General features: G+C 33.7%; 1 protein-coding gene across 1 annotated transcript; it reads right to left on the bottom strand.

Moving 5' to 3' along the window:
• Nucleotides 1–20,199: 20,199 nt before the first annotated feature.
• On the bottom strand, nt 20,200–21,926 carry LOC149579676 (uncharacterized). Its single transcript, XM_089786561.1, has 5 exons — nt 21,750–21,926; nt 21,346–21,531; nt 21,008–21,173; nt 20,677–20,825; nt 20,200–20,582 (listed from the first exon to the last, which is right to left on the bottom strand). Exons 1-5 carry the CDS (start codon nt 21,870–21,872, stop codon nt 20,529–20,531), a joined length of 678 nt encoding a protein of 225 aa, XP_089642687.1. The 5' UTR covers nt 21,873–21,926; the 3' UTR covers nt 20,200–20,528.
• Between the last annotated feature and the right edge of the window lie 298 nt (nt 21,927–22,224).

Raw genomic sequence — 22,224 nt, 5'->3', positions numbered from 1 at the left:
ATTATTTAAACATTGTATGACTTATTTAGTATAAAAAAATGTTGGTTTTCATCCCCAATAGAGTTGCCAAATATTGTTGGCAAATAATTTTTCCTTTGAAAAATATGAGTTTATTGCTTTCACATCAAAGGAAAGAAGATTAATTAAAATTCCAACTATTGAGTTCCTATGAAAAGAAACTCTGCCAATTTTTTCTTTTAGGTCCAACTACCCTTTTGAAAGATATTCAACAACTTCTCATTATGAGAGAGAATGCCTCTCATAGGTAAACAATATAAAAGATTAAGAAAACTCAATTCATCAAAATGAAAACAATGTGCAATCTAAAAAACCATTCAAACTTTATAACAATAATCAACTGTGTTATTGTTATTATTATTAAATCAAAAATACAACTTTAATTCTACTTCCATCTATTTCTTCATATTAAAATAAGAGTTTATCTATGATAAAAATGTGAGCATCTTTATAATTGATCTGTCTCCACAAGAAAATAAATCACACATAGGAATAGACAACAACATCCAACATTTAGAAACTAAGATTATAAAACTGATAGAGTTTTATATCTTTCACCATAGAGTTCTTACTTTAATCAAAGTGTAGATTTCAAACAAAAATAGTTTCCCTTATATCTATTAAAAGTCAACCTTAAATTAGAATTAAGTGCTTACATATATGGTCACACAGGGCTGAAATTAACAATAGTCACAACTACTCCACCATGAGTGAATGGTTTTTAGTTACCCAACTACTCAAACTTGTAAAGCATAATACAAAATAAAACTAAACTATGGTGACCATCACCTGATCGACATCTCTAGGTGTCCCAAAATACTAAGATTTCTCTACTAAAGTAGAAGTCAGTCATGCGATTTTCTAATTTTTATAAGCAGAAGTAAAAGTAAAGATAATTTGTTGATGTGACAAGCCAAGATATGCAATCCTATGTTTCCATACTTCTTTGTCTTTGTGAATTTTCTTGACCTTTGTCTCATGCATTTCCAAATGCTTTTGATTGATTTTCAGCATAGCTTCCACATGAGAAACCTTTGAAAAGTCTTGTATTGTTGGTGATTTCATTTCTTTCAACTTCAAGAACCTTTTCTACACATCTTTGGTAATTTCTTGACCGATCCTAACCAAATTCTCCTCCAAATTAGTGCATTGTTTGTCAATCCATTTCAAACCCTCCAGAATGATATCATCAATGGCCTCAAGCCCATTGAGAAATTCATTGATCTTAGAAACACCTTGCATGATAGCATTGTTCCTCCATTCAATGCAATCTTTAATCACATAGAGAGTTTTATTGTCAAGTCTCAGTATTGGTCATTGTGCAAGGAATTTTTGTAAATTGTATTCTTGCACTTCTTCCATCCACAAGACTTCTTTGACCTAATTTCTCTTTTCTTTCTCATGAGAATCAATGCTTGATTCTATTTTCTTGATCACATTGGCATTTTCTTTTCAAGCTTCACTCAAAAAACCAATTTTTTTGATTTCTTCTACCTTGATAAATTCAAGCCAACCCTCAAATGATTTAGTGACCACCTTTCTTCTCTATAGACGATCTTTTTTTTTTAATTAATCATGGGCTTGATATATATAGTAGCAGGCATTTCATTGAATGGTACCAATTTAGGGTATTGAGTAGAATTGATATATTGAGCCATGCTTTTCATCATTTCCATCATGACATGTTTATCCTTGGCATCTTTCTAGACTTGTTCAATAATCTTCTTGTTGGATACTTCAAAAATCTTCATATCAATTGCCCTACTTCCTTTCCCAAGGTTTATCTTTGATATTTGATAGTCTTGAGTAGTCATTTCCCTATCTCCTTTGTTCTAAATTGGTTTGGAAATCTCTATCATCTAGTGCCATATAGTCTCATCAAACTGGAGCCTAGATTTAGTTTTTGGCTTTTTTCTCTTAGATGCCCTGCCAAAGCATTTACTCACTAGGTCATCAATAGGAAGGGACAAAGGCTCTATACTTCACTTCATGGTAACATATATTTTCAACCAATTGGGTGCTATGGAAGTCTTCTCTAGTGTTGCGAAGCTGTTGGTCAAGGTGAGAGAATCCATCAGAATGCTTCCTTCTCCACTCAGGGCTTGTTAGTTTTTTGCTATATTGTAAATATCGAAGTCAGGGACCTATTCAATTTTTGTTTTTACCTCCAGAGGATCCAAATCTACTAGTGTCTCAAAGTCCCCCTTAGGATTACTCTCCTTTTATTTCTTCTTAATGCTTGAGCAAGTTATCCATTTGATAGGCTTTGTTCTAAGTTGAACTTGAACCTTAGGTGGAGTTGGTTCAACTTCAAGCTCTTGACTATCTACAACAGAATCATTAACAACATAGCCAATGAGAGTAATCAATCTTTTTAAAGACTTTTTTTTTTAAAAAATTGTGCATGTTGTTTTGATTAATGGGTAATAATTTCATGGGTCCTCTTTTTCATAAGCTCCATTCCTTTGTCCTTCTAATCACATTAGCAATTCTAGATTGTAGATCATATTCTTCTCTTTTACTCCAATCTAGCTCAAGGATTGGGTAACATTCAATTTCTTCTAGATACCATAGGTTTGATACATCTTCCTTCTCATCATCTTCTATCACATCTATGTCCATGTTGAATTTGAAGGTTACAACATCTTCTAGGGTCATTCTTGACCACAAACTCTTTCTAACTTTGAATTCATCTAAACAATTGGCCCAATAATCTTCCATATGAGGTGTTGAAAATATAAGGTAGGCTAGTTTACTGAGAGAGGAGGGGTGAATCAAGAACCAACAAAAATTTATCTTACTTGACCAATTGATCCTTCATATATTATTTTGATCTAATTGCATGCATGAAAGAAAGAAAGCAATAAAAAATTCATAACTCTTTGACACAAGATATGGTAACCTAGAAACCTTCCAAATAGAAAGTAAAACTAGGTTGGAGATTATACCCACAAGCTTTAGTACTGTAGTATAAAGTTAACTTGTTAAGCTTTACAATTGACCACTTTTGGTGATCTACCTTGTTAGGAGTAATAAGGACTATGAGGTCCACCTTGTTAGAGGATTTACAAATATACAATGAAGCATGCACTCGCTTAAGAGATTTAGCAAAAGACTGTTAAGTCTAGCCTGTTAAAGGATTTGACTGATGCACCTGTTAGGATGAATCAATGGTTGACCTTTGATCTACAACTCTAATTTACTAAATGAGATTCCTTGCATTGCAATGATCACCTGATTGTGATAGATAAATATTTGTTGTCCCTTATACTTCTTGTAGCCTTCTTCAATACAAACTTATCCACTTCTCATTGATACATAATCATATTTGGATATAATATAATGTGTTACATATATACCAATCCAATTCATTACCTTCTAGATTCAAATACAATACCAAATTCATCATAATTCACAAAGTTATCCCAAGTGTTGTAACTCAGGTTCTAAAGAAAAACTTGGTGATGTTCTAATACACAAAAAACACTGTCAACACTCAGAAAACTTTGGCACTCAGTTGAAGTTAAAGCTTGGTCCATACTAATCACTCTTCAAGTAGCTCAAACTTGGTCAACACCGTGTGACTCAATGAACACTAAGAAACTCAATAACAACTGAACAACTTGGTTGACACTACATGACTCAGTCAACACTAGATCCACTTTGTTAACCCTACATGCTTGGTAGACATTGTAGGACTTGGTGAACACTATAGAGCTTTGTTAACACTAGAATCTTCATTACTTCCACTAAATAGCTTGATAGACAATACTACGCTTAGGCTATACTACAGAGCTTAGGCTAAATCACTTGGTTGACACCACATGACTCAGTTAACACTAGATCCACTTTGTTAACCCTACGAGCTCGGTAGACACTGTAGGACTTGTTGAACACTACAAAACTCTGTTAACACTGGAATCTTCATCACTTCCACTAAATAGATCGGTAGAAAATACTATGCTCAGGCTATACTGCAAATTGTTTCTGATGCTTAGTAGATATTGTGTAGCTCAACATGAACTGCAAATTGTCAGTAGAAATTGAGACACTTGGTTAACACTATTGGATGAATAATAATCTCGGTAGTAACTATAGAGCTCGGTAGGAATGTAACCATTTGACTAGGTGTTGAGTCACTGATAGCCAAATTGACCTTAATTTCAATATGAGGAATGTGTCTAGATGTGGTGTGAAATCCATATTTTCTCTGGAAAACCCTGCATAGTCAAAACCTTTCCTTTAGAAGTAGGGCTTCATATTCAGGTTTTGGAGCTCATTTTCTATTGTCGTGGCATCTTTGAGACTTTAACACCTGTAATGGCCAAGTTCTATAGGAAAGAGGACCCCTGATGACTTTTTAGTTCCTTTTGATAGTTATTCAACAAAAATTAGGTGCTTGTATACCTCTAGTAGTGCAATTTTGTCCCTAGAATATCGGGCTAACTTAAGAGGTTCACCATCAAAAGCTCCAAATCTAGTATAGATAAATTTTTGGAATTGAATGAAATGACAGTCATAGGTATATAGATTCCTTAGAGAGCCTACAATTTTCTCTCCCCTTTAGCTCAAAGACTAACTTCCCTAGAAATACATCATTGACCCTTATAAATTCTTGATAGGGTTTTCTAGCTCACAAATATTTATAATATTCATAAACTTTCATGTCTTCAATCCTTGATTCATGGGGAAGCCCTTCCTAATCTTTTGAAATACCTAAAATATAGAATAGGTAAGATGACATGAAGAAAGGGGTAAAATTGGCTAACCCCTATAGCTCTTTGTGTAATCTTTTAGCTATTATCTCTACCCAATCAATGAACGTTTCATCTTCCACAATTTTCTATACAAAGAAATGCATCCAATCCTCCCAATGAAAGGCATGTTCATTTACTTTTACCCTATTCAAGAGGAAAACTATATCTCCAATCTCCTTTATGAAATCTTTCTCAAAGGATTAGGCAATCATGACCCTCATTTCACTAGTTTCAAAATCTAGCTCTCTGCAAAAAATGAGCTATAGTCCTCCTTTTTTCCTTCATATATTTGTGTTGCTTCCTTAAAGGTTCAAGTTTTGTAGGGTTCTTTATGGGGAATCTTCAAAGCCACTACAACAATAATCCTATTGATCCTTGCCAATATTTTTGTTGAAATGTTTCTTATGCAACTATTCTTAGGGCCATATCTATTTGCACATTATATCACTAATGAAGGGCATGCTAGAGTGGGAGGAAAAGTTGTGGCCTCTACTAATCCATTATTGATTAGCTTTTCAACGATGGTTTCATTTTGGGAATTTTTGGTTCTCTCTATTAACTTTGGGTTTACATTTTCTAGAGATGTGCCATAGATTTTAGGAAGAGAGTTCAACAAATAGGCCACTTTTTGCATTTGGGAACTTTTGATCAAAATAGAGACATCGCAATCTAAAAATGAAATTAACCCACAACATATAATAGCCCAAATTTCTTAAATAGAAACTAGAAACTGGAAATAACAGAAGGGAGTACATGAACTCGTTGATTTCCTATGTCAAAATACTCCTACATATCCTTACCAGTTTTATCACCTCTAATATCAAGAATAGATAATTATGAAACAATTGCATAGAGACTAATATTTATAGTAAGGACTTGAGAAAGATTAGAAATAGATATAAGAGTATGGAATAATCAATACATTCATGCCAAGATTTATTTGACAAGACATTTTGGCCTTTTTATTAACTCTTCTGTCAAATCGACACACATTCTTGAGTTGTAATGATCTTGTCTTACTACCACATTATGACCTATACTTTGTCATGTAATCACCAACTATCCTTATCATCATATTTCAATATCTAGTAGTTCCATCATGTATGACATTTGAGAATTGGGAAGTACCCACAATGATTCAGGGTTGATGTCTTTTCAAGGAAGAAACACATGCAGAGGAAAATAATCAAGGCTTAGCAATTAGAAAAATGATGATGTTGAACTTGAACTTGAAACTGGAAGGTTCAAGGTTTAAGTTCAACAACTAAGTTGGTGGACCAGCAACCAAGGACTAAAAGAAAAAGTCTTTCAACTTTCTCATAAACAGCTTGAACCTAAACTTGAAATTAGGATGAAATGAAGGTTCAAGTTCAACTTTGACTTAGGGATGAATAAAGCACAAGGGAAAATAAAAACAATAAGGATTATTGCAAGTGCAATAATCACAATGTATAACAACTAGTTCTTCAATTATTTATTGTATTCCCTCAAGAATCTTTTTTATCCATGCAACATGTTGACAATTAATTGTAGCTTCCATATATTCATCTTGCAATAGACAGATAATTGTAGTTTTGCTTCTTGCTTTCCCATGAAATTAACCTTTCTTCCAAGAAAAGTGCTTCTCCACTTGTGCTCCTTGTCATCAATATTTCCTACCTAGTCTGCATCTGTGTAGACTTTAAGATCAATGTCTCCTCGCTTCTCACACTATAAACATCAATCTTGAGTTCCTTTGAGCTATCAAAATATCCTTTTAAATGTTGTCAAGTGTGATTTCTTTGGTTGTGATGAAAATCTTGCAACAATTTCCACTACTTGAGTTATGCCAGGTCTCCTATGAACAACATATTGTATCTTCCCATTAATTGAATTGTACAATCAGAAACCATCAATTTACTAACAAATTTAGACTCTTCCATCCCAAATATTTTCAATACCTCTTTTATGTACTTTGACTAAGTGATATACATATTGTTTTTTATCTCTTGCACTTGAAGTCCAATAAACAACTTTATCTCCCCAATCATAGACATTTCAAACTCATTCATCATTTTTTTTGCAAATTATCTACTCAATGTTTCTCTACTCCAAATATTATGTCATCCGAAAAAATCAGCAATTAACACCTTGTTTTTTCTTTCAGTCTTAAGATATAGGTTACAATTATCACTTGTTCTGACAATCTTATTTTAATCAAATAAGAATGTAGTATTTTGTACCATGCTCTTAGTGCCTCTTTTAGTCCGTATAAATCTTTTTGTAGCCTAGATACGAAGTCTTTTCCTTGCCCTGTAACAAAAACTTCAGGTTGTTCAGTGTATACTTCCTCTTCCAATACTCTATTAAATGTGGATTTCACATCCATTTGATAAACTTTGAATCCTTTATAGGCTACATATGACAATATTATTCTTACATCTTCTAGTCTATCAACTTGTGCAAACATCTCTCCATAATATAATCCTTCTTCTTGTACATAACCTTTGCAAACCAATCTTGCCTTATTTTTTACTACTTCTCCACTTTCATTTAGTTTGTTTCAAAATACCCATTTTTTCTGATAACATTTTTGTCATTAGGTCTAGGAACTAGTGACCAAGTTTTTTTCTTCTCATTTTGTTCCAATTCTGATGAAGGACGCTCCCTTAATACCAATAACCATAACAAAAAACAAAGAAACAATAGCAAATGTGAGAAAAAAAATGGACTTCTTATTTGTGCCACAAATGTGGAATTACAAAATTCACAAGTACAATATGCTAACCCACATGGGCACCTTCATTACAATAATCTGCAAGACAAGCTGCGAACTATCAACTAGAGCTTTTCTAGACAAGGTACAGGCCTTTCTTAAATAGGAAATTTTATGCTACCTAGGAAGGTTCTAGATGCTCAAACTTAATACCTATGGCTGGCAGACCCTAACAATACATATAGAGTCAGCCAAATACATTTTTGACAAATTATTATAGATATTTTGGTAGCCCAACTTTAGAAGGCCATAACTCTTGAACATTTGCTCTGATTAGCTATTATAACCACTTTTTGGAAACACCACCTCCTGATCTACAGGCTTGGAACCATATAGGCACCCTCCTATCGAGTTTTCAGACCTCATCCGAGAACTCTAAGGCCTCCAACGGTGAGCTTGAAGATTTTTCTATTACTTTTTCCACTAAAAATCTGTATTAACTTCTCTAATGCTTAAGCTAGAGCAATGAGATTTTTATGTTAGGATTATAACTCCAAAATGAACCTTCATGTAGAAAATATGAACATTCTGAGCTCGTATGAGAAACTTACTAAAAATAGAAAGTTCCCATAAATAGTAACCACCCTATCTACTAGTCCTTATTAAAATAGAAAAGACTGAAAAAAAAAAAAAAATTGGGTGATGCAAGATTTCTCTTATAGCCAGGATGCTCTTGCATCAAGTTCTTCCCTCATGACTTGTTTCTAATCTTCATCTTTCAAAGCAATTTTTACCATTTTAGGTTCCATCTCTAATATTAAGCATGTAGAGTTCAGAGTTCCTTTCTCTTAGTTGACTTATGGTTAATACACCTTCATTTCTATCTCTAATTATGTCTGATAAGTCATGATTGATTCTCATGCACTTTGGTGTTATAGGTTCTTTGTTTTGATTTTCTCTTTAGTTTGTCCTTGCCACGGTGTTGTTGGTAGAGCATTATCAGTTTCTATAGTTGCTTTTTTCTCATGTCTTCTCAAGCTCAAAGTATATAGATTCATTGTATTCTTCTAGTTTTCTACTACCATTTTCTTCATTATGTTAAGAGAATTCATCTATTTTTATGTTCACACTTTCAACAATTTTATTTGTCTTCAAGTTCAGACACTTGTATGCTTTTCTTTTGATTGAATATCCTAAAAATATTCCTTCTTCACTCTTTGTGTCAAACTTCCCATTTCTTTCATCCTTCTTAATGTAATAGTTGTTTCCAAAGACTCTGAAATAGCTCACATTAGGTATCCTCTGATGTGGGAGCATCCTAGGGTAGTCAGTAATCCTCTATATAGGAGCATCGGGCTCGAATTTGTGGACTTATGTTTCGCACAGTTGGGGATGTGTTTGGGACACATTGGGGAACCTTTTCCTAAGAGTGCATAATGATTGGATTAATAATGATGGAGTTAGAGTCAATTTGGTGGTTGTTTTTAGCGTGTTCCTGATATCCTGGGAAGACTTTGGAGATTGTCTATATCAGCTTCGATCCATGGCAGTTTGCATGTACACTCTTGGATTTGGATAGTTGGATGACATGTGGACCTATGCCTAAGGGTGTATACTATTAAGTTTTCATTTGAGTTAGTTATGCATTGTAAACATGGGGCTTGTCCTAAGTATTTGGTTATTTCATATATTTAATGTATGGTGCATGTCAACTTGTGGGTTGAGTCTTTATTTAATATATGAGTTTTTATTTAATGTAACTTGCTAGGCCAACTTGTGGCTTGCTTTAGTATAATTAAAATATCTTTCCTTTTCTAGAGTCATGACATCATTCAACATGGAGTGTCTAAGAGGAGAGATGTTTAGTAGAGCTAGTAGCTAAGTATTGGCTTGGGAAACAAGAATAATTTTTGGTTTCTTGCAAGCAAAAGTTTAGATTTTTCTTGGAGATTCTACTAGATTGTGGGTCTGTGCTAGCTAGAGGTTGGCTCCTGTGAGGTCTTGTAGAATTGTTATTGTAATTGATGATGGATTTGGCCATAACCTTGAAGGCCTTACAGCCAAATATTTAGGATGTAAATCTTATGATTCTATTATGAGAATTAATGTTGTTTTGGCTCTAAATCTCTATGTTATTATTTATCTTCTACTGTGTGGTTATTTTCTAAGGGCTAGGACATCTCCTTTGGGGATTCTCCTGTCTTTCACTGCATCATCTTTCATACCAAATTTTATATGGTGTCTTGATTCCTTTCATTAGTTGCACTTAATTAAGTGCATAGACTATTGTGCTGATAGTTTCTCTCTAAAATTTGTGTGATACATTGTTCTGACTTAATAGTTTCCTTGGGCGTTCAAGTATGAATTTGTTTCTTATTTCTACAATACAATTTTTTGGGGGTGTTCTCAATGTTTTCATTTGTCTTTCGATTCCATTATCTTCATAGTATTGGTTGAACTCATTAGATGTAAGCTCACCTCCTCTATCTGATCTAGTACATTTCAAAGTTATTATTTCTCTTTCCACTCTAGCTTTGTACTTTTTGAACATATCAAATGCTTCTAAGTTTTCTTTTAGGAACATAACAAACATCATCCTTGAATAGTCATCAACAAACAATATAAAGAATTTCTCTCCATGATAATTTTTAGGACGAATAGGATCACAAAGATTTGTATGTACTAAATTCAATATGTTTTGAGTTGAATATTCTTTACTTGAAAAACTTGAGCAAGTCAATTTTTCATTTTTCCAAACTGACATTCCTTACATACAACATTCTCAAGCTTGTTCACTATCAATATTCCATCTGCACTTTTCCTTTTGCTCACTTTTTCTATGTTATCAAAGTTTACATGACACAGTCTCTTATGCCATAACCATATTTCTTTCATTTTAGCAATCGGACAATGACCTAATGAGGTATGGAACTTGAAAAGATTGTCTTTCATTTGTTTCCCTGTAACAAGTAGTTTTTCATTCTTTTCAAATATTTTTTATTTTTTGTTACTATACTCAAACTCGAAACCCTTTTCATTCAATTAAGAAATATCTAAAAGATTGTACCACAAACCATCTTCTAAATAAAACTCATCACATGTATAATGCCATTAGTTAGATTAATTGTACGTTTTCCTTTGATAATGCAAGGTGATCCATTTCCAAATTTTACTGATCCTCCATTTCACTACTTCATAGTTGCAAATTTATCCTTGCCTCCTTTCATGTGGTGAGAGTTCCCACTCTTAATGATCCAATCATTATTTTTATCCATGCTCAAGATTAGTTCCTTATGTTCTTCAATAGCATGCCAGTAGATGGTTCTTCTTTTACAACAACAAGAACTATTTCTTCATCATCCCCATCTGTGTCACCTTCATTGTCTTCATCCTCAAGTATATAACATGCCTCCTTTCTTTTTTTTCCAAAATATTTGTTCTTTATGTACAAGAACCTTTTCTTCACTTTCCTCTTTCTTTGGTTTCTTAGGACATCTATGTGCCAGATGATCATTTTGCCTACAATTCCAGCATGCAATAGGACTCTTTCCTTCATATATACCTTTTCCTTTGGGAACTCTTTTTATGAATAGGGCTTCCAACTCTTTCTCTTCTTATGCTAATCCTTCATATTCTCCATCATCAACAAATCTTCTTCTTCGGTGAGCTTCTTTGCTTGTTGAAGGTTGAAGTGAAACTTCACCGATTGGTTGACTATTATCACAATTACTTTGTTCAAACATAGTTATCCTATCAATAAGAGAACCAATGGTACTTTTACTTTTATCAATTGTTCTTAGTTATTTTATGGCATAAACTCTAATTGCATATCGGTTTAGCAAACCTCTCAGCATTTTCCTTACAACTTCTCTTCTTCAAGAGTTCGTCTACCTCCTTTGATTGAAGCAATATTTTCTTTGATTTTTGTTCTTGAGAAAAAGTGTCATTTTCACTTATTCTCATGGCATCCAATTTTCATGCCAATCCTTCTACCTTAGCTTCCAAATAAACTCGTCTTCACCATGTACTTGTAATAGTTTGTCCAAAATCTATTTGGTTGTTGGAGGGTTTTGAGTGTCAACATTCTCTGAGTTCTTCAAAGCACTAGCTAGTTCTATCATTACTATTTTGTGTACTAGTTTTGCCTTCTTTTATGCTTCATCAAGAGTACTAGTTGGTTCTGTATAAATTCTATGGTAAGATAGTCTTCTGCATTCGTAAGAATTTGGTATAGCTCTTATACCATGTAAGAATATGCCTAAGGCAAGAATGAAATGCCAAGATCTAGAAGCTCAAGAGATAGCACAATAGAGACAAGCTATGATCAAAGGAGAATGTATTAATCAGATAATTGGATGAATACATCATAGAATTACCTTGTATATAAAGGAAACTTATATGTCCAGGAGTCATACAGGAGATAAGCATAACAGCTAAGCACATGTCCACCAAGAGTGGATTATCCTTCATTGTGCATGAATGTACGTGCAACAATGAGAGGATAAGAATACAAAGGTGTATCTCATAAAGAGATGTAGTAGACAACATGTGCTCAATTGGAATATAAACTACTATGTTGTCTACATGACAACTCATATGAACATGCTAACTCCTAGGTGTCTACATGACAACTAATATGAATGTGCATTAACCTAAGTAAACTTAAGTAAAGTGTAAATAGTAAATACTTATTTACACCAACACCCCACCTTAAGTGCAACTTAGGGAAATGTACTTAATATCACAAAAGCTAAATAATAATGCAAGATGGGTCCTGACTACTAGGCCATGTTAGGTACCCATGTACAAGATGCAAGTGCAAAAAAAATGCAATGCAATCACTCATAAATAAGAGAAAGAGGGAAAACCACATGGGAAAAACCCCCCTCCAAAAAGAGAGGTAAGTGCAATAAAGGAAAATGAGAGAGAAGAAGACCTCATGTGAGGAAAAGATCCCCCCCATAAGAGAGAAGAAGAGGAAGCTAGACCAAGTAACCTCCCCTCAATGTAGAATGTACACCAATTGTAGATGCTCCAAGCTTGATGTAGAAACTACTCCATGAGTGTAGAACAACATTCTTCCCTTAGGAAGAAACAAAACCAAAGGTGTATCAAAGAAGCCTCTCTCATGTGTAGGAAGAAACCTCAAAATGTATGGAATCTCTAAAACCTGCTCAAGTGTCCCCATGTCAATATTGAAAGGTGTCTCCTCCAAATCATGTGTACTATGCTGCTTTACTGAAAAAGAAAAGTTAGGCTCAACTGAGGATGAATGTAGAACATGTATCAAAGACTCAAATATCTCCTCTGAAGAGAAAGTGACCTCCTCCAACTGTTGTATCAAAGGATCTACCATCATGTCAACCTCAAAAGATTGATCAAGTAGAGAATGAAGATGAGGATCAACATGCTCCCTTGCAACAACTAAAGAAGGATCATCTTCACCATACAAAAGATGAATTTCATCAATAGTGTCTCCCAAATTTGCAATATAGGACTCCATAAACAAACTGGAAATGTCTGTCAAGTAGTCATCCCATGGAACTGAGTTTGGAAGACAATGAATATCCTATTGTACTGAATCACTTGAATCCATTGCTATGTGAATACAACTATCATCATAAAAAATAGTAGATAGAATATCAGTAGGAGAAGAAGCAATGGATGGCTCAAGAACTTGGTTACATATGAGAACACCCAAGTTCAAGTAGCCAAAATCCTCAAAGTATGAGTCAACACTAGAAGTGTGATCAAAATTTGTTGAAAAATCACTATCATCGTCATGACCAAAGTTTGAGAAGCAGTAGAGCCAAGATGCATGATCAACCACCCCTATAGCAATGATCTCTCTAGTCTCTAAGTTTGTGATAAAAACTGGATCAGGTGTGAATTCTATAGTCCTTGTTCTATCTCCATGAGTGAGTTGTTAGATAGAAAGAAGATTATGACTTAGGTGAGGTACACCCAACACATCTTTGAAGTATCCCTCCCCCTTATCAATAGTTCATTTCCCAATCACATTCATGTAAGTATGATTGCCCATCAAAATAGGTGGACTATGACAATGATCAAATGATGAAAACATAGACTACGAAGATGCCATATGATGAGAAGCCCTTGAATCTTGACTTGAAGTAGCTACTAAGGCTTGACCTTTGCCCATGTGATCATTTCCTTTATCAAAATTTGAATGTGAAGAAGAGAATGAAGTGGTCATTCCTAATGGTAGACCAATTTGATTACTCTTAAGAAGATTCTTGATTTCATCTACCCATTCTTCTTGAAATGTGCACAAGTAAGAAACTCCTTAGATGATTTTATCTTATTGTTGGAGTTGTCTTGTGGTGAGGAGGATGAGTGTTCTTTCTCTTGTTGTGAATTTTGTTGCCATGATTTCTGCTTCTTGTTAGACCCTTTTCCTTGATTCCCTTTACTAGCTACCAATATTGTAGATTTTGAAGACTTGAGAATACCCATGCTCATCAAAATTGATTGTTCTACCATCAAAATCTCTGTGAAGGAATCAAATGAAGGGATGGTGTAGGAAGAACCTAAGGTCAACTTATGAGTATTAAAGCTCAAAATAAATGATGCGTACTCTGGAGGAAGTTTTCTCATCAAATTATAGATCAATTTTCATCCTCTATGTTAATTCCACAATCCTTAACCATTGACCTTAGCTCATGTGCCTTGGTGATATAGTCTTGCATTGTGTCAAACTCCTTTGGATCTAATGACATGAGATTTTTATCAAGTTCAAAACCCCTAACTTTGTCTACTTTTGCATACAAGCTAGCAAACTTATCCCATGCTTCCTTTATTGTTTTACAATTATCAATATGGAAGATAAGATCTTCATGTACATACTTCCTCAAAGTACCAATAGCAACCTTATTGTTATGATTCCATTCATTTAATTTATTAGGATCAGATGGTGCAACCATGGCTCCGTCAACATAATCAATTAAACCATTTTTCCATCATTTTACTCCATGCTCTAATTTTTCATGTAGCATAATTGTGGAGTTAAAAGTGGAAACCTAGGAGAACCCATGATGCAAAATAAAAGAACACAAGAGAAAGAGAAGTTTAGACACTAAAGACACACCCCCCAAATCACTCAATCAAAGAACACTGCCCCCCCCCCCCCCCCCCCCCACCAAAAAAAAACAAAAAATTTTAAAAAAATGAATGGATGATTTTGGCTTTATACATAGTGCATGTACAATTTCCACTTGTCAAAATGAATTGAAGTGGACTTTTGATTTTGATGGTCATAACAAAAAATATGAATCTATATCAGACTCAACAATATAACACGCAAGATCTCTAAAGAATCAAATTGCAAGCACCAAAATAGGCCAAAAATGACCAAATGGTGAAAGTACTATGTCTACTTAGAATTACTCCAAATTGATACCAGATCTAGAAAGTAGACAAAAAACCATGCACTTTAAAAAAAATAGCACTTGAATATGTGTTCATATGAGCCAAACGAAGCCTTTGGAGTTGTAAAAATTAGGATTTACAATTTTTAGAAAAATTCAAGAATAGAGATTACAAACAACCTGTAGCAATGTGTAGGTCACGAAATTCTACCCCAAAACAAAAAAAATTACTCGAAAAAAGGAGTTTTTTTGAGGGAGATATTGTTGTTTGAAAATCACCTTTGTAATTATTTTTCCTAGATCGCCACCATCGTACCTCTAAAAAATCAAATGACTCTAGATTTCACCTCAAATGTCCAATTTTGATGAAATAAAAGTTGATTTAGTGGTTTTTTGACCTTCTAAATGTGATGCCAATATCTAATTTGCACCAACAAACTCTAATTTTGACCTGCAAAAATAAAAAATTCTCTCCAAGGCTATGTAATGAAACTACTATGGCTCTAATACCATATAAAAATTTGGTATAGCTCTAATACCATGTAAGAATATGCCTAAGGAAAGAATGAAATTCCAAGATCTAGAAGCTCAAGAGATAGCACAATAGAGACAAGCTATGATCAAAGGAGAATGTGTTAATCAGATAATCAGATGAATACATCATTGAAGTGTTGTGTATACAAAGGCAACTTATATGTCTAGGAGTCGTACAAGAGATGAGCATAACAACTAAGAACATGTCCACCAAGAGTGGATTATCCTCCATTGTGCATGAATATATGTGCAATAATGAGAGGATAAGAATACAAAGGTGTATCTCATAAAGAGATGTAGTAGACAACATATACTCAATTGGAGTACAAACTACTGTGTTGTCTACATGACAACTCATATGAATATGTTAACTCCTAGGTGTCTACATGACAACTAATATGAATATGCATTAACCTAAGTAAACTTAAGTAAAGTGTAAATAATAAATACTTATTTACACCAACAACATTGTCTCCAAGTCTTAATAAACCTTCATACTTGTTAAATTTTGATGTTTCTTGCCTATACATCTTGAGATATTTTCCTTAACTAGATACGCTTCCAAATCAAGGACCAAAGCTCTAATACCAATTGTAGATATGGGATTGGGGAGGTGAGCTAGTAATTACTGAATTAACATACTTTTTCTTTAACTTTCAAACTATCTACCGATAAGATTTAGTTTTGCCTATAATGTTGTTATCGCTTAAGTGTACCATCAATCACATAAAATAGTAAAAGCATCGACACAATTGTAACAATAATATTTATCTTGTGGAAACCCAATTTGGGTGAAAATCGTGGTGTGAGAACAATGCTCACAAATGTTGTGCTCATCTAGAATACACTTTGTTAGGAGCTTGCTCGATTAAGGGTTACAAAACACTATTAAGTGTACATTGCTATAGGATTTTCCTCTAGATCTATTAGGATCTTTACTCTATTAGGAGTAACCTTGCTAAAGGATTTCAACACTCTAATATTAGAATGCTACCTTGTTAGAGGTTCTACAATACATTGGTTAAGGTCGCACTTTCAAGGGATTTAAACTACTATAATGGTAAGAAGGTAACATAAATAAAAATCATTTGTAACTTGCATTGCCTTGCTATATCAGTTCCCTTCAAGCTCTCCAATACAAAAACATACCATTCACTATCCTTCAATGATTGTAACACACTTTCTACTTCTGCGCTCTAATAGCTCTGTCTCTTCTTCTTCTTTTTCCTTCATCCACTTGTCCTAGATATGATACATTCTCTTTGTTCCTCTCTTCTCCTTTTCTATTTCACAAACCTTAAACCTAGATCCAACGATCATAGAGACATATTTCCATTTGTGTAGAAGCTTCTCTAACAATCTCCCTTTTCTTAACCTAAAGCTTGACATTTTCCACTTCTCCTATAAGAGATTACTTACCAATAAGTCTTAGTCTCCGATAGTCTGATAAGGTAATTCACTACTTCAAACTACTTCCGTTGATTATTCTAAGTGTTACTGGGTAAGTCTCCTTTCTCAATTCCTCCTTGGTTCTTTGGTGTCCTAAATAATGTATTTGCTAAAGACATGGAATCAAGATGAAATAATATGTCAAATATTCAATATCAATGAAAAATAATATAACTGATGAAAATACAATACATTTACTTTCTTTATTAGCAACTTGTAACAACTTGTAGATCAATTATGCCAATAATATCAAACTCTTCACTACTAAAATAGCTATCAAAGGTGATAAGTCTTTGTACTAGAAAATCAAACAATTTGTAAAGAAACAAGCTAATGTAATGGAACAAAGCAATAATGAATCTACAAAGTGAATGTTGCAATTTTTAAGTTATTTTTTGTCAATAAATGCAAAAACAAGACTATATTCATAAAATGAATGCAATTCATACAAAGGAGATCTAAACACCAAATCAAAATGGAAACACCATGCATTGGGTTCACCAAGATGTACAATAGGTTGACTTTATAGGGACACAAAAGAGATCTAGCACCAACAGTAGAATGGAAATATTATAAATGAGGTTCACCTAAATGTACAAGGTGAATCTAGAAGCACAAAATCCCTGCAAGGGATATTTAATTACCAAAGTTAGAATGAAAATGCCATATGTCAAGTTCGCCACAATGTGCAAAATGAAAATGGGATCACCTAAAAGGTCTAATTTCCCCAATTCCTAAGCCACATTAGAATGTGAAACCACCTGCAGATGAGTAATATCAACACCACTTGATAGGAACAATGCCAATGTTACTATTCTTTTAATGCTTAGAATCAAGGAGATAGAAAGGATTGTTAGCCAATTGACCAAAAAAGATAGTAAATGGGCTAAATACACTGTAAATCAAATGTAGAAGAAGATTAAAGAGAATTTGTGTGCATCTAGAATTGAAATAGGAATATGAAGTCTCAAATTTGAATTCTTGGTTGACATAACCTTAAAAAAATATAAACCTATTAATCTAAGATCTAATGCTAATACTTATCTACAAGTCAAATTTTAGCTATTTTTGGGAGGTACAAAACATTTATAATGTTATCTTCCATGGGTTTCTATTTGAAGCTTGTAGGGATGCTCTAAAACCGCCCAATCTGCCTACAAAAATTCTAGTAGTTCCATAATATGTTCAAACACAGAAAAATGGGGAAGAAGATTGGATAAAGGGGTTCACCTTAGTCAAACCCCTATTTAACGATCAACTTTGGAATGAAATGAAATCATGTTGTCATGTAGCAAAGACAAGATCTAAGATTTGAAGCATAGCATGCTTTTGACAACAAAAATGCTTCTTTGAATCTGATCAAATATGTTGATTCAATAGCATTGACTTAACACGAAAATCCGAAAGGAAATCATAAAAGACAAAACCTTATGGAATGGATGTCATAGTTCACCACAAAGCTTGATTAAGAGAGAGAAGACTTGAATGAAGAGGTGTGTGTATCTACTTCCTTAATATAATGCTTCTTTTCTTAAACCTTCGATGAGGGAAAGAAGTTAGATCCATGACGAAAACCTTAAATGTTAGATCTTGAATGCATGGAGTTGATTGTTTGATGGCTCTTGATCTTGATTTTCCTCATATTTGATAGCTCCATTACGAATGATTGATAATGTTGAATGTCAAAATAAGGAGATATGGTGTTTGTATACCTCTCAAAAATTATGAGTTCCAAAATTGAGCCAAGTCGACAATGAGACCTAACATCCTACCAAAACATCGACATAAAGCTCTGGACCAAATTTGAGCCAATTTAGGTTGGAACAAATCGTTTCAAACATTATGTTCATGTGAACATCTTTCAAACATTATGCTTGTAGGAGCAAAATCTTTCAAACATTATGCTTATAGGAACAATATGTTTCAATAATTATCTTCATAGGGGCATAACTTTTCAAACATTATGTTCGTAAGAACCAGATGATTGGAAAATGAGCCCAAATTTGAACTAGTTGTCAAAGATGATAGGATAGATATTAGATTATGTAAGCACAATTAATTTCAAGTTAAGGTCAAAACATGGAAGTCATAGATGGTAACACAAAGCCTATGTGGTCAAATGAGTTATTAGACTGGAGGAAAAATGAAACACTTAGAAACAAGGGCTAAACTCAATTCTAAATGAGATTAAAATAAGAAAAAAAGGACCTATATTTGAATTTAGTTATCCATTAATTGTCATGTAGGTGGTCCTATCATAAAAAAACACATCAAGGGGAGTTCGACATATTCCTTAGATTGTACACTAAATAAATGCTTACAATTTAGGATGGTGCAACAACACAAATCTTCATTAAAAAAAAAACTAATTCAACATATTCCTTAGATTGTACACTAAATAAATGCTTACAATTTAGGATGGTGCAACAACAAAAATCTTCATTAAAAAAATACTAATCATTAAAAAAAAACTTTTAATGCTTACAATTTAGGATGGTGCAACAACAAAAATCTTCATTAAAAAAAAAACAACTTTTTTCTCAATTAAATTTTGTACCTCTTCAATATACCTATCATACATAAAGGTACAAATGCTAGTAACTTTTTGGATACCTTCTTTTCAAAATTGGAATTGAATTATAAATTTGATTAAAAAAAAGCTACTAGATTTCTACAATCTATATGAATATACAAAAGTTTTTGTACTCAAATGTTTAATTTTTTTTTATCATTTTAGATCATACTTCACTATCATTGCCAAGATGCAAGAGAATATAAGTAACAAAAGATGATAGATCACTAATTGTAAATTGAAACTTTGATGATAAAAATTCTCACAAAATTGAATCCATAGACTTTCGTGCTATAATTATTATCTAAAATCCAACATAGATAAATTACAATTTATTTACATCACTACAAGTTATTAATTGCTTTTGTCATTTAACAACTTTTATTATGGTTAACTGAATTGAATTTTAGAATGTAAACAATATTCACACACCTTTTATATTTATATATAATAATTAATATTAACTATTATTAATAGCTATTATTTATTAAATATTAACAATAACTCACACTTATCCATCAAATAAAAGTCATTGAAATGTTCAAGATAAGTAGGCCCACGCACTAAGAGAAGCATATTGCTGAGGACACATCCCCCATTTTGATGACCACATGTGGGCTCCGCCCTGCAGCAAAGAGTTAATGGATTTGAAAGCCTAATCCTTACATTGGCGCCATTCAAACTTGGCATCATATTGTGGGAACAAAAGTTATGCTTCGTCATTTACAAAGTCAAAATGCGGGCCAATTTGTAATCGAATATGAGAGCAATGAAACACGTGTAATATTTCCAAAATATTTAACGATCATTAATAGAGCAGATTTTTTTCAAAAAAGTTACCGAAAGTACAATCACTTTTTACCAATATAATCCCATGTATTCCCTCGATGTAAATCATTCCCCCAATTAAAAACATTTCCCCAATATCACGAGAGTTGCAGTCGTCAATAAATCGATAACTGCAGCGCCACTGTATTTAACAAAACCACTTTTCCCAAGAATTACAGATCAATTACGTAAATCTCATCCGTATTACATTAATTAATTAATTGACTGATTATAAATATCCCTAACTTGTCAGCCTTCCACAGCCCACACAGAATAAATAAACACTGTTATCGTGGCTTGCAATCTTCCTTGGCAGATATTTCATCAATGGATGGAACAACCTGATTACCCAATTTTATCAAGTCAGAATTTTTATGATTATTTTCAACAATCTGAACAAAAAAATATACCACGGTTTTGATCTATAACTTGTACCTGATCTTCCTGGCCGTTACTGATTCCTGAAATAATTCTATTTTCTGTGAACCGATCTTGCGCACAGAAATTGCTTGCACTATCATCTTCGGATAATTGTGTCATTCCCCTGCTGGTTTCATGGTGAAATTTCCTCTTGATTTTTCTCTCTGCCAGACATCAATGTCAGAATGATTCCTGAAAATATGTAAATACAACTGAAAATCTGATATAGACCCAATGATGGATGAAAGCAAATAATTGGTAATACCCTCAAGAAGAAAAGCTCAGATCTACCAATATGACTAAAAATGAAGGCGGCCATGGATAAAATCAAGGGGGAAGAACTAACCAATCCTATCCGACTGCTGAACCTTGTTGCTGCCGCCCATCTTCTTTAATCTACACCTTTTTGAATGGTTTTGAACATGACGATAGATCCTTGGCATTTCTGATTCGCTTTGGCTCTCAGGAAATCCATACACAAAATGACCATCGGAAAACCCAGATTCAGCTTCCTATGCATCCATCAGTAATAACTTTTAGGTCAATAGGCTTATCACTCTCTTTTATTAAACCAAAGAAGATGAAAATAATCTAAGGCTGTAAAGTTACGCACAGCTCAAAAACCATCCCAATCCTTTGTTAAATAAAGAGAAGATGAAAGAATCTAGGCCATATAGTACAAACCTCGTTTAAATCCAGTCTTAGAACAGAGGATATTTCTCCTTGATCCACTTGCAATCTTTTACAAGGATGTGTATAATAACCCCGCTGATAGAGACTTGAGACAAAGGCATCCTCAATGGAATTAAGATACAAACTATGTTTTTCATCGGTCCATGATGTCTCAGATGATGCGGGATGCTCCGGCAACTGGAAAAATAAAACACCCAATTGTTAAAAGCTTGAAGAAAAATCTTCTGAACAAAATCAACCCTATAAAACCCATTGGCAAGCTTTACAAAAAAATTTGTTCATGCAACAATTGCAAAACTAAAAACATTTCCATGTTAGGTTACGCAACTCTTTATTCAAAACCATCCTTTCCATTTAGAGAAAGAAAGAAAAGACAATGGTTTGATTCAATTTACCAGAAACTGGTTGCAGAGTTTCTCATTATCATCTCTCATTGATTGGGGAAAACCCACAGATGTGAGAGATTCACAGCTTGAAAACTCTTCATTCTCAGACATGATCTCTTCCTCACAATCCATTCAACCATTCATTGCACCCAACGCTTCACAATTTTTTCACACTGCTGATTCCCTACTTTTATGCTGTATTTTCGCCCCTTTTAATCACAGGCCAAGATATTTAGGCGACGAGAATCCCCAAAGCCTAATAATATCTGACCAATCCAAGCATAAACCAGCCATGTTTTTCAGCCAATGAAATTGCGCAAGCAAAACTAAAAGTGCACCGTTTCGGCACAACAAGGCCCACAACAACTACACTAGTGGAATATATACAATGTATATTGTCCCCACCGAAACCAATATTTGCCCACAAAAATCCCAGGCAGTATTAAATATCTTCTTCTAACTCAGGATTTGACCAGGATCAAAT

The sequence above is a fragment of the Cupressus sempervirens genome, chromosome 1, assembly GCF_028749045.1.
Source record: "Cupressus sempervirens isolate cs-2001-9-10 chromosome 1, ASM2874904v1, whole genome shotgun sequence".
NCBI classification, from domain to species: Eukaryota; Viridiplantae; Streptophyta; class Pinopsida; order Cupressales; family Cupressaceae; genus Cupressus; species Cupressus sempervirens.
Note: the sequence above shows the minus strand (reverse complement) of the source record. Positions and strands in the feature narration are given on the sequence as shown.

Excerpts from the sequence above, each read along its gene's own strand:
- LOC149579676 (XM_089786561.1), bottom strand. The coding sequence starts at position 21,872 with ATGGATTGTGAGGAAGAGATCATGTCTGAGAATGAAGAGTTTTCAAGC. Across the intron at positions 21,174-21,345 it reads TAAGACTGGATTTAAACGAG|GAAGCTGAATCTGGGTTTTC; the intron begins GTTTGTACTATA and ends ATGGATGCATAG. Across the intron at positions 20,583-20,676 it reads GTAACGGCCAGGAAGATCAG|GTTGTTCCATCCATTGATGA; the intron begins GTACAAGTTATA and ends TTGGGTAATCAG.